This window comes from Macaca thibetana, chromosome 7 (genome assembly GCF_024542745.1).
Source record: "Macaca thibetana thibetana isolate TM-01 chromosome 7, ASM2454274v1, whole genome shotgun sequence".
NCBI lineage: Eukaryota > Metazoa > Chordata > Mammalia > Primates > Cercopithecidae > Macaca > Macaca thibetana.
This window is the reverse complement of record NC_065584.1, coordinates 37,133,857-37,147,391: the sequence shown is the minus strand read 5'-3', so window position 1 is coordinate 37,147,391 and position 13,535 is coordinate 37,133,857. Positions and strand designations below refer to the sequence as shown.

Here is a 13,535-nt window from a genome sequence, read left to right as displayed (position 1 = left end):
TTGGCTTCTTCTTGCCAGTCCACATGTGTGCCAAACAAGCCCACATTCCTACATCCTCTCCTCTGGGCTGTCTCCTTCACAACCTTGCCAAACTTGATGTATGCATTTAGTTTTTTATTGCAACACGGCCTGGACCCAATACAAATTAGATAATGACAGCTGATGGCCCGAAAATGGCACCTTTGACTTTCAAATTCTCAGGGACTTTGATAACTTTATAACCAGGAACAGTAAATGGCAAGAGGTTCTCTATATTCAGGCTTTCTTCTACCTTAGATCCCAACTCCCCCTGTGTCAAGCCTGTACTCCTCATGAAATCCATTTTCTTAATGAAAACCCTCCCTGGGTCTCTCCTTCCTCCCAAACTTCTTCCTTCAAAACTGCTTCCTCCAAAACCCTTTTTGACCCTGCAGATGAACTCCCTCTGTATTCTCATCCCCCTGCATCATGATGCTCCTCGCCCATCTGAACTCTCTGCCCTGGTGTCCTGCCCTGACCCCAAGCCTTCAGCCCCAAATCCCACTTCTCCTCCTCCATCTGCTACCCATTCAAAAACCACCTGTGCTATTCTCCCTTTCTGAGAAGTGGCTGGGATTGAAGGCACTGCTCGTGTTCATATGCCTTTTTCCATGTCTGATTTGTCACAGATCAAACAGCATCTGGGATCTTTCTCTGAAAATCCCCCTCATTATCACAGGGAATTCCTGACACATAACCCAATCCTTTAATTTAACTTGGCATGATATTTATATAATTCTAACCTCCACTCTCACTCTGATGAAAAAGACCACTCAGCTTAATTAATATCCAAGCTAAGTATACTCAAAAGGCCTTTATGTTTTTCTCTTCATAAATCTTGTTTTCTTGGAAAAGGTATTTTCCCAGTTAACTGAAATATTTTTTTCCACTTTGTCTTCCCACTCTTGGTGCATGTATGAAGAACACTAAAATGACTTCTGGTGCCCTGGGACTCATTGGGAAAACAGAAAAGGCACCAAAAATCCTGTTTCAGGAAAAATCTGTTTTCCTTACAGAACCCCTGGAATTAGAGGTGAATAAGTACCTCTCAAAATCATCTTTGTCTTCCAGCTATACTTGTTTATTAGGCCCTGGAAACTGTTTTCCTAGCCCTGCTCTTTTTTTTTTTTTTTTTTTTTTAGACTTGCTCTGTCACCAGATTGGAGTGCAGTGGCACGATCTCAGCTCACTGCAACCTCCGCCTCCTGGATTCAAGTGATTCTCCTGCCTCAGTCTGCCAAGTAGCTGGGACTATAGGTACGTGCCACCACGCCCAACTAATTTGTGTGTTTTTAGTAGAGACAGGATTTTGTCATATTGGCCAGGATGGTCTCGATCTCTTGACTTCGTGATCCACCCACCTCAGCCTCCCAAAGTGCTGGGATTACAGGTGTGTGCCATCACGCCCAGGCAAAAAATAATCTCATATGGTAAATTCCTGTCCTAAAGTAAATTAACTGGTTGTTTAAAGAAAGGAATGTTTACAACAAGTCAGAAAGTCAAGGCATGTTAGAGATTAGTCTGTGAAGGTCATGAAAAATTTTATAAAAGGAAATTTATGCAAGAAATGTACAATTTAAAAGTGATTAGGCCTCCTGAATGCTTTATAAAATGCCACTAATACCCTTAGCTGTACACTTCCATGGTTTGCAACTAGGTAAGATCTAGGACACATTTTTACCTAGATTAAAAGGTTAAAGAATTGTTTTAAGTTGAATAAAATAAAAATGAAGGGTTAAGCAAGTTTTGAAAGGTTAATTGTGAAGAAAATTCTGTAAATTGAGCATTAAAAGCACAATGGGTTTTCTGAAAACACTAACCTGCTCTTTTACAAAAATTATAAAGAGTTAAAAAAAGGTCTATAAAAATCTTACCTTATGGTCAAACATTAAAATGAGGTACATGTGTCTACAAGGTTTTATTAAAAATCGAGTTTAACATTAATAGCATACTAATACAAAGGTAAAACTTGGCTTATTTGGTATAAAAGCATACCGGAAGCATTGTCAAATATAAAATGGTGTTTGGTTTTCTTTGGGCTATATTTGTATAAATATGTTATTGGTATGCGTTCCAAAGTTATGTGAGACTCCTATAATTCTGATATCTTACTGTACATTATCAGTAATAATTATAATTGTTATGTTAAAATTATTGTGTGCCACAAAGATAACAGATATCCCTGTCAATTGTGTCTTCAACCTTGGCTACCCTAAAACTTTTTGTCATCCATAAACAATTCTTGTCTGCTATAAAGCTCTAACAGGTGCCCTTGAATGAAAGATTTTGATAAAAAGTAGGACAGGAATTAACTGCATGAACTGAACTAATAGGGGGACTAGAGTGATCTTTCTGATGTTTTGTTTAAAATATTGCTAATCCCTTGTTTTGTTTTTCAAAGTCAAATAAACTTTTCTTTTGTGCTACTGACAGCTTTGAAAAATTTAGTATACTCCCATGAACAAAATTTAGAGCATACTTGTTTCTCTCTACCTGATTTTCTCCAGAATTTGGAAACTATCTGTGAGTATTCTTAAGTTATGGCAATATAGTTATTTGCATAAGTTCAATAAGAATCTGTTTTCTTTTATAAGAGGATACAATTGGAAAAACTGGTTATTTTTACCAAGACTTTGACTGGAATGGTGTGCTTTCCTTTAAGGAATCAAACTTGATTTATGAAGCTAATAAAGCCCTTGGGAAACTGGCCTCATATTTTGTGTACACAGTCCCTGTACAGGGTTTCTGACCTGTGATAAGTAAAGAATGTCACTTTCTGACAGGTCAGGAACCCCAAGTTATCATGGAACCTCAAGAGGAGAGGAATTCACAAATACATAGGTAGTATTCGATGGTACAAATCCATGGCTGGGCTTGGCTTTAAAATGGTCTTATCTCAGATTCCATCTATGGAACAAAGTTCCATCAAAGCCAATTTAAAAGGCCTATGTCCAGGCATGGTGGCTCACGCCTGTAATCCCAGCACTTTGGGAGGCCAAGGCAGGCAGATCACCTGAGGTCAGGAGTTCAAGACCAGCCTGGCCAACATGGTGAAACCCTGTCTCTACTAAAAATACAAAACTTAGCCAGACATCATAGCAGATGCTTGTAATCCCAGCTACTCGGGAGGCTGAGGCAGGAGAATCGCTTGAACCCAGGAGGTGGAGGTTGCAGTGAGCCAAGATCATACCACTGCACTCCAACCTAAGGGACAGAGCAATACTCCATCTAAAAAAAATGGCCTATGTAACAAATAATTATTCTTGCTGCACTGTATGCAAATAATTAAACAAAGTATAATAAAGCAAATTAGTACTACTGTGATTTGTCTTTTAATAAAAATGGGAAACTAAAGAAAATTATGTTTTAAAAACTATTGCATACCTGTTGCTAAATTCTAGTGTTGCCTAATGTTCTTCAATTTTTATTATTTTCTACTGTTTAAATTACATTCCAATACCCCCTTCCTCACCAAATACGTCTTGTCATTCCTACCTCTCTTTTTAAGCCAAATATTAAAACTTTTTAATAGAAATTATTTACTATGCTACCCTGTGGGGAAAGCTTTACCCACTCTACTATTTGCAGTAGGACTATATACTGTAGCACCCTTAGGGTAGAATAGCAGACAGAATCTCAATTACTGTAGCATTTTGCTAAATTATTATCCTCACAGCAGGAATAACAATTACTAATAGAAAATAACACATGGGCCTTTCCAAACATGCATCTCTGCCTCTTATTGGGTGAGGAATGTTTCTATCTCAACCAGTCAGGCCTAGTAAGAAACACTGCTATATAATTTAAAGAAAGGGCTAAAAAGCTAAAGGAATACCAAAACAACCAAATAGATTCTTGGTTTGGGAACAAAATAATAGCATGGATCATCCCATTCCTGGGCCCTCTCCTAATAATATGCCTAGGACTAATGTTCTTACCCTGCCTACTAAACCTTTTTCAAAGATTTTTAACTGACAGAATCATGGCCATTTCACAGACAACTACTCAAAAACATCTAGAGATGGCATTACTCCTACAATCACTCTGAGACCAGAAAACTCTCCAACCCCTTGTCCACAGGAAGTAGCCAGAAAGAACACGTCACCCCTCATCCTTTTTATAACTATAGGGTCTGAATTGACAGAGCAGGAGCATCACCATCTTGGATAAGCACTGCCATTTTAAGGTTCACCTTGATAAAAAACTGCCTAAATCCAAAGGGCATCAGCCTAATGGCTAAGGTCAGCATGATCATAAACCACAAATCACATCTCCAACCAGAAACATTCCAACCATAAGATAAACCCCTCCCCAACCAGAGACATGCCAGCCCCGAGGTAACTTCCCCTCGAGCCAGAGAGATGTCAGCCCCAAATAACCTCCCTTCCAACCACAGACATTCCAACCCCGCCAGAAACTTCTCCCCAACACAGAAACATTCCAAGCCTGTGATAAGCTCTCTCATCCTAAAACCAATAAAAACCCTTAATCTATAAGAGAGAGCACTCCTGACCAAAATCGGCCAGAAGCCCCTGTCAGGTTTATTCTCCAAAATAAACTTGTCTTTGACTGTTGAGCCACTGTTCATGTTTCTTTCCTCTTTTTTTAACTCTTACAGCTAGAAAATAATTATATGCCTCAAAATTAAAGAACATCCTTCTAAATGACCACGGTCCAAATATGTTCAAAATGCATAATAGAAAATTTACAACTAGTAAGGAAAATACTACATATTAAACTTGTAGGATGCAGCTAAAGCAATGCTTACATGGAAATTTCTGGCTTTCAGCCCATATATGAGAAAGGAGAAAGACTGAAAATATTTTATATAAAAAGTGATTTTTTAAAATAACAGAGAAAAATACCTAATTAAACCTTTAACAGAATAAAATAAAAACTAAGAATGAAAGTACAAAATAATTCATTATACAGTAGGGTTAACAATAATATATTGTGTATTTCAAAATAGCTAGAAATATTGAATATTCTCATCGCAAAGAAATGATAAATGTCTAAGGTGATAGATATGCTAATTATACTAATTTCATTATTATACACTATAAACATATATCAAACATCACACTCTATCCCATAAATATGTATAATCATTATGTATCAATTAAAAATAAATTTTCAACATTAATAGATGTTTAAAATGTTTTTTAAAAATTTAAAAATCAAAGACAAAAGCTGGTTCTTGAAAGGAATAATAAAATTTATGAATATCTAGCAATATTGATCAATATTAATAGGGAAAACACAAATTGTAGGTATTAGTTCCTATACACATTTTCAAAACAATGAGAAGGTACTAAGGAACAACTTTATGGCAATAAATTTGAAAATTTCAGCAACATGAGAAAAATACCTTTAAAGATACAATGAAAAGATTTTTGGGTAGAAAAACATGGCTGAATAGAAAACTCCACCAATCATCCCCACTGAAGAAACACCAAGTTTGACAACTATCTACAGAAAGGCAGCACCTTCATAGGAACCAAAAATCAGGTTAGCATTCACAGAGCCCAGTTTTGACTTCTTATTGCTGAAGAGGGTAGGAAAGACAGTCTTGAATTGCTGACATGACCTCTCCCCTATCCCACCTGGCACAGAGAATCTGTGCAATTGGGAGAGGGGCAGTGCAGAGATTGTGAGGTTTTGCATTGAACTCAGTGCTTTGCCGTCACAGCAGAAAGCAGAACCAGGCTGTGCTCACCTGACACCTGCCCAAAGAGGGAGCATCAATAATCTGTTGCCTACAAGAAATGTACTTCACCTATAAAGACACACAGAGACTGAAAATAAAGGAATGGGAAAAGATATCCAATGCCAATGGAAACCGAAAAAGAGCAAGAGTCACTATACATATATCAGACAAAATAGATTTCAAGAAAAAAAGAAGAGCACGCCTGTAATCCCAGCACTTTGGGAGGCCGAGGCGGGCGGATCACAAGGTCAGGAGATTGAGACCACGGTGAAACCCTGTCTCTACTAAAAATACAAAAAATTAGCCGGGCGCGGTGGCGGGCGCCTGTAGTCCCAGCTACTCAGGAGGCTGAGGCAGGAGAATGGCGTAAACCCAGGAGGCGGAGCTTGCAGTGAGCCGAGATCGCGCCACTGCACTCCAGCCTGGGCAACAGAGCGAGACTCCGTCTCAAAAAAAAAAAAAAAAAAAAAAAAAAAAAGAAAAAAGAAAAAAAGAAGAGACAAAGAAGGTCATTATATAATGATAAAGGGGTCAATTCATCAAGAGGATATGACAATTGTAAATATATATGCACCTAACACTGCAGCATCCAGATATATAAAGCGAATATTATTAGAGCTAAAGCAAGGGAGAGACTCCAATACAACAATAGCTGGAGACCTCAACACCCCACTTTCAGCATTGGATAGATCTCCCAGGCAGAAAATAAACAAAGAAATGTCAGACTTAATCTGCAGTATGGAACAAATGGACCCATAAGATATTTACAGAACATTTCATCTAATGGCTGCAGAATATACCTTCTTTGCCTCAGCATATGGATCATTTTCAAGGACAAGACCACAAAACAAGTCTGAAAACATTCAAAAAATTGAAATAACATCAAATATCTCCTCTGACAACAATGAAACACAACTAGAAATCAATAATAAATGGAATTTTGGAAACTGTAGAAACGTGTGGAAATTCAACAATAAGCTCCTGAATGACCAGTGGATCAATGAAGAAATTAAGAAGAAAATTGAAACATTTCGTGAAGCAAATGGTAATGGAAACACAACATAAAAAAAACCTATGAGACACAGCAAAAGCCATACTAAGAAAGAACCTTACAGGTATAACCACTGTGAACTCCCAAAATTTGAGACAGGTCTCAGTTAATTTAGAAAGTTTATTTTCTCAAGTTTGAGGATGTGCACCCATGACACAGTGTCAGGAAGTCCTGATGACATGTGCCCAAGTTGTTTGGGGCACAGCTTGGTTTTATACATTTTAGGGAGACACGAGACATCAATCAATATATGTAAGAAGTACATTGATTCCATCCAGAAAGGCGGGGACAACTCAAAGCAAAGAGGGGACTTCCAGGTCACAGATAGGTGAGAGACAAATGGTCGCATTCTTTTGAGTTTCTGATAAGCCTTTCTAAAGGAGGCAATCAGAATATGCATCTATCTAGTGAGCAGAGGGATGACTTTGAATAGAATGGAAAGCAGGTTTGCCCTGAGCAGATCTGGGTTTGAATTTTCCCTTTAGCTTAGTGATTTTGGGGGTCCAAGATACTTTCCTTTCACAGCACCTACATCAAAAAAAGGAAAATCTTCAAATAAACAACCTAACAATGCATCTTAAAGAACTAGAAAAGCAAGAGCAAACCAAACCTCAAATTAGTAAAAGAAAAAATAATAAAGATCAGAGCAAAGTTAAATGAAACTGAAATGAAGAAAATACAAAAGATCAACATTTCAAGACATTGAAATGAATACAAAAAAAAAAACCCAAAAAACAAAAAACTGGTTTTTTGAAAAGTTAAGCAAAATTGACAAACCTTCAGCAAGACTAAGGAAAAAAGACAGAAGACCCAAATCAATAAAACCAGAGATGAAAAAGGAGACATCACAACTGATGTCACAGAAATTCAAAGCATCATTAGTCGCCACTATGAGCAACTATATGCCAATAAATTGGAAAATCTAGAAGAAATGTATAAATTCCTAGACACATACAACCTACAAGATTGAACTATGAAGAAATCCAAAGTCTGAACAGACCAATAAAAAATAACGAGATAGAAGCCATAATGAAAAGTCACCCAGCAAAGAAAAATCTGGGATGTGATGGCTTCATTGCTGAATTCTGCTCTAACTTTAAAGAGCTAATACCAAACCTGCTCAAATATTTCCAAAAAGTAGAAAAAGGGATACTCCTAAACTCATTCTACAAGGCCAGTATTACCCAGATACCAAAACCAAAGACACATCAAGAAAAAGAGAATCACAGGTCAATAACACTAGTCAATATTAATGCAAAAATCCTAAAAAAAAAAAAACTAGCAAACCAAATTCAAAAGCATATTAAAAAGATCATTCATCATGACCAAGTAGGATTTATCACAGGGATGTAAGGATGGTTCAACATATGCAAATCAATTAATGTGGTACATCATATCAACAGAATGAAGGGCAAACACCATGTGATCATTTCAACTGATGTTGAAAAGGCATTTGATGAAATTCAACATCCCTTCAGGATAAAAAAAGAAACTGGTATAGAAGGAACATACCTCAACATAATAAAAACCATACATGACAGACCCATAGCTAGCATCATGAATGGGGAAAAACTAAAAGCCTTTCCTTGAAGGTCTGGAAAACGACAAGGATGCCCACTGTCAGCACTGTTATTCAACATTGTATTGGAAGTCCTAGCTAGAGCTATCAGACAAGAGAAAGAAGTAAAGGGCATCCGAACTGGAAAGGGAGAAGTCAAATGATTACTGTTCACTGATGATATTGTCTTATATTCGGAAAACCTAAAGACTCCACCAAAAAACTATTAGAACTGATAAATTTAGTAAAATTGCAGGGTACAAAAATTGGTAGCATTTCTATATGCTAACAGTGAACAATCTGAAAATGAAATAAAAAAGTAATCCCATTTACAATAGCCACAAATAAAATAAAATACCTTTTAGAATGGCTGCTATCAGGAAAATAAAAGATAACAAGTGTTGGTGTGAATGTGGAGAAATGGAGCCCTTGTACGCTGTTGGTGGGAATGTAAATTGGCATAGCCATTATGGAAAAGAGTATGGAGATTCCTTAAAAATTAAAAATAGAACTATCTACTAACTAGAACAATTAACAACTCCACTTATAAATATATATCCAAAGGAACTGAAATCAGGATCTCAAAGAGATAACTGCACTCTCATGTTCACTGCAGCATTATTCACAATAGCTAAGATATGGAAACAATCTAAATGTCGACAGATGAATGGATAAATTGTGATACACACACACACACACACGGGAATATTATTCAGCCTTAACAAAGAAGAAAATCCCGCCATTTACAACAACATAGATAAACCTGGAGGACATCATGCTAAATGAAAAAAGCCAGGTGCAGAAAAACGAATACTGCTTGATCTCTTACAAGTGGAATCTAAAACAGACTCACAGAAGCAGAGAATAGAATAGTGGCTGCTAGGAGCTAGGGGTAGGAGGAAATGGGAAGACATTTGTCATGGAGTACAAAGTTTTGTTAACAGTTGAGGGTGTCCAGGTTCTTGGCATCTTGAACAAATTTGAAAAAACGTACAAACAGAGCAAGGAAGGAATAAAGGGATTTATTGAAAATGAAAGTACACTCCACAGTGTGGCAGAGGGCCCGAGCTTGGGGGCTCAAAGGCCCCATGACAGAATTTTTAGGAGTTTAAATACTCCCTAGAGTATTCCACTGGTTGCTTTGGGTATGCCCTATGTAAATGGAGTGGATGAAGTAAAGTTACAAAGTCATTTACGACATACGCTCTATGGAGAGAATATTTTCCTGTTATAGCTGAAGTATGAATTGCCCTTATGTTCCCAGCCTCCAGACTCTACTTTCCTGCCTCAGTTTCAGTAATGAAAGTGAATACGTTCTGGAAATCCAATGTACAACAAACAATGTGACTATCGTTAACAGTACTGTATTTTAGACTTGAAATGTACTAAGTGCATAGATCTTATGTGTTCTCACCACAAAAAAAGAAAAGAAATAAAATGATAACTGTGTGAGATGTCGATACATTAATTAGCTTGATTGTGGTGATTACTTCACAAAGCAAGTGTATATCAAATCATCAAGTTGTATACCTTAAATACATACAATTTTAACTGTAATTTAAGAAAAGGTGAAAAATCACACTGTTTAGAGAATTTTCTATAACACATACACTATTTACTGCAGGAATTTGGTAAAAATATACCAACACCCTCTTAGTCTTTTTTGGGAAACTCTTGCATTAAATCCCTTTTAGGGACAGCCAGCAGCTAGATTTAGCAAACCTAAAATTTAGTTTTACCTTCTTTTTTTCACGACAGACATTAAGGGGTGCCTTTGCTCTAATTTTCCATAGCCTCTCACAGTGTGGCCAAGATTCCCTAAGTTTTTCTCTTCTGAATTTACTTTAATTTCCATCACCCCAGTGCAACTTTTTCTGCTGTCTCTACTCATCCCTCTGCACCCTCTTACGTCTCCCTTCCAAACCACTTAGTTTCTGGTTCAATCCCCTCTTGTTTTCACCATCTACTTTTTCCGTTAAACCTCTCTCCTGCCAGCTTCCTATCCCTAGAATCCCAGCCTTACCTGCGACAGTTCCTTTTAACAGACCAAGGACGAGAAACCTCTCCCTGGATAGGGTGGCGGCCAACAAACCCAGGAGGCAGGGCTCCCTCCTCCGAAGAGCATTTTCCGACTCATCTCCAACCCCACTTTCCTAGCGGTCACCAACCAAGTCTTTCCAGAAGGCAGCTGCCTGAAACAGGTGCAGCCGGAAGCCTGCAGCAGGACGCTCTCCTGCTGTTCGGGTGATCCTCCTGGCCCCTGCCAGCGGCTCACAAACCAGGCCCTACTGGCGCTCTGCCCCGCCCAAGTGGTAATTCCCCAGAATTTCCCCCTGCGAAGTGGGGCCTTCAACAAGTCTGAGGGCTGTCTTAACGGCCTGCACCTGCGGCGCCATACTACGTCATTCGTTTAGGGCCTAAGAGGCCCTTCCTTTCCAGGCACCTCCTAGTGTTCACCTGCATGGAGCAGTGCGCTCCCCACGAGGATCAGCCCTTTGTCCAAGATGACTGCTGCTATCATGGTTATATGGAGCCCCCAGCCCCGAGTCTCTGGGAGTCCTCAGTACCCCTTTGGAAAACTTTGGAGGGATGTACAGATACAGATAACCAAGCAAACTTACAAAACCAAGCCCATAAGGCATTTTACCACATACGAACACCAGATAAGATAGGATTCAAGTGTCGCCTTGAAATGTGGCTTAACAAAAGAGGAAATACAGCTGAGCTTTGAACAACGTGAATCTGAAATGTGCAGGCCCACTCATGCGCGATTTTTTCAATAAATACAGTCGGCCCTCTGCAAACGCAGATGCAGAAAATACAGTATTCACAGAATGTGAAACCCACATATATGGAAAACCGACTTTTCATATACACAGGTTCTGCAGGGCTAACTACAGGACTGAAGTATGCATGGATTTAGGTATACGTTGGAGTTCAGGAACCAATCTCTGTGGTACACCAAGGGACAACTGTGTAGAGTATCAGAAGCTGCGGTTTGAGATAGAGAATTCAAAACCACCACAACATCTGTTGGCTGGTGGACTCACTGCTGGCCCTTTGTGGAGTTGTAGTGGTGGGTAACTACAGTTTCAACTACTCAAAGTCAACAGAAGATAAATGTGATCAATTTAGTAGATTCTACTTCAATACAGTTAGGCCTTCAGGTTTCTTTGAGACCGAGATTTGGAAATGAGAATCTTATCAATGTTGAACAAGACACAAATCAACTTCTTGACAGTTTCAGTGAATACAGCAGTGTTCACCTTTATCCTCATTTGCCATGTGATTCTTGGACTCTCTGTGGGCAATAATTTTTAATCTTTGGATTGGCTTGGATTCAGGAATATGCTCCCCTCATTTTGGGTCAGTAGTTTGTATAAAGAGATTTCTTTCATTTTGCAGTAGCCACTGCTCACCCACTGGGCCATAATTTTGGTATGTCTCACACTGAGGAATTCTGCTTATGCAGGAAAAAAGCATTGCATCATGAATGCCTATAATACAAATACCAGCATTTTAGGCATTGTGGTTAACCTCATGAACCACAGAGGAGTCTGATAAACACACTGTCTTCTTGAAATGTTAACCCACTGGAACAATGTGGTACCAAGATACTGGAAGGTGAAGAAGGGTGTGACTATGAGTCAGAACTTCAATGCAGAAAGGATCCTTGCCATGACTCTAATTGTAAATTAAAACCTTGGGCAGATTGTGATTTTTGGGCCTTGTGGTGTGAAATGTAAATTTACTTCTCTGGGAAAGCTGTGTAGAGCACACATCAGTGCGTGTGACCTTCTTGAACGGTGCTATGAAAGTGCAAGGTGGTGCCCTGAGGATCCTTATGTATCAGATAGAACACTTTGTGGTCTACAGTGTCTACTCCTATCACAAAATATGCAACAGTCACAATAAAAAATGTAGATATATTTTTGGCCAGACAGCAAGGAGTGAGTGCCTCTCTGAGCTGTTATAAAAAATTAATATACAAGGAGATCATTTCAGTTCCTGTGGCATGGAAGGTTTAATATACAAAAGATGCCCTTCTTCAAATAATTTGTGTGAGAGTCCACTGTGAAAATATATAAACAATTTCCAATGTAAAACAACATCATGCTATGATTTAAAAATCAGTTAATGGTCCCAGATGTTGGGGAACTATTACTTTGGAAGGGATACAGTTGATATTGGGCAAGTAAAAGATGGTACTTTGTGTGGCCTAGAAAAGATATATATGAGATGGAGCTATGTCAATTATTCTATATATGACTGCAAATTGGAGAAATGTCATAAGATTGCCACAGTTTATATGGGTGGGCCCTCCCTACTGTGAGGTTACGGCTATGGAGGAAGCTCAAACAGTGGCTCAGCTCCAGGGGGTAGTCTCCTTCCCCAACTATTAACAATTCTTTGCACAGTAATTCTACTCACACTCTTTTGCCTTGGCTCATTGTCTCATGCCTCATTATCTCATTATCAGAGTACTGTTTTCAACAAAGTTTTTACTCAAGAAAATATCATTAGGATTTAAACAGGAAATAGAAGTATTACGAAATATTCACTGATTCAGAGAAAACATTTTTGGAAAGAGAAGATAGTACATGATCACTGTCCAGTGACCTCCAGTTCATTAATTAAGACAAGCTTGTCCAACCCATGGCCTATGGGCTGCATGTGGGTCAGAATGGCTTTGAATGCAGCTCAACACAAATTCATAAACTTTCTTAAAACATGATGAGTTTTTTTTTTTTTTTGCAATTTTTTTAAAGCTCATCAGCTATTGTTAGTATATTTTATGTGTGGCCCAAGACAATTTTTCTTCTAGTGTGACCCAGGGAAGCCAAAAGATTGGACACCCTTGATTAAAAAGATATGATCAAAGGCAGATTTTCTTGGTTCCTTATATTTAATTGAAAGACAAACAGGCACTGAATTTTTTAAATTAAACATGTTGTCCTTAAAAAAGTACTCATTTCTTTCCATTTAGGGTAGGATTGCACTCTGTAGGAAATCCTGGAATGTGTTCCATTATTTTTATCTTATTAGCTCTGTGGATACACCCTTTAACCAGATATAAGGTAACAAGTATGTGGCACAATCACAGAGACAGAATATTGTACAGACTCCCTTTGTAAAATCTGAAGGAGAAATGGTAGAAGCAATCATAGCAAAGAATAAGGATAATAAATTTATCCCATAAA

General features: G+C 38.3%; 1 protein-coding gene across 1 annotated transcript in view; it reads right to left on the bottom strand.

Annotated features, from left to right (window-relative positions):
* Positions 1 to 11,026, bottom strand: part of ADAM20 (ADAM metallopeptidase domain 20) — a 36,027-nt gene extending 25,001 nt beyond the window's left edge. Inside the window, exon 1 of the mRNA XM_050797349.1 lies at positions 10,074 to 11,026. Within this exon, the coding sequence (XP_050653306.1) occupies positions 10,074 to 10,225 (152 nt within the window). The 5' untranslated portion in view covers positions 10,226 to 11,026. The remainder of the gene's footprint in view (positions 1 to 10,073) is intronic.
* Positions 11,027 to 13,535: the final 2,509 nt, after the last annotated feature.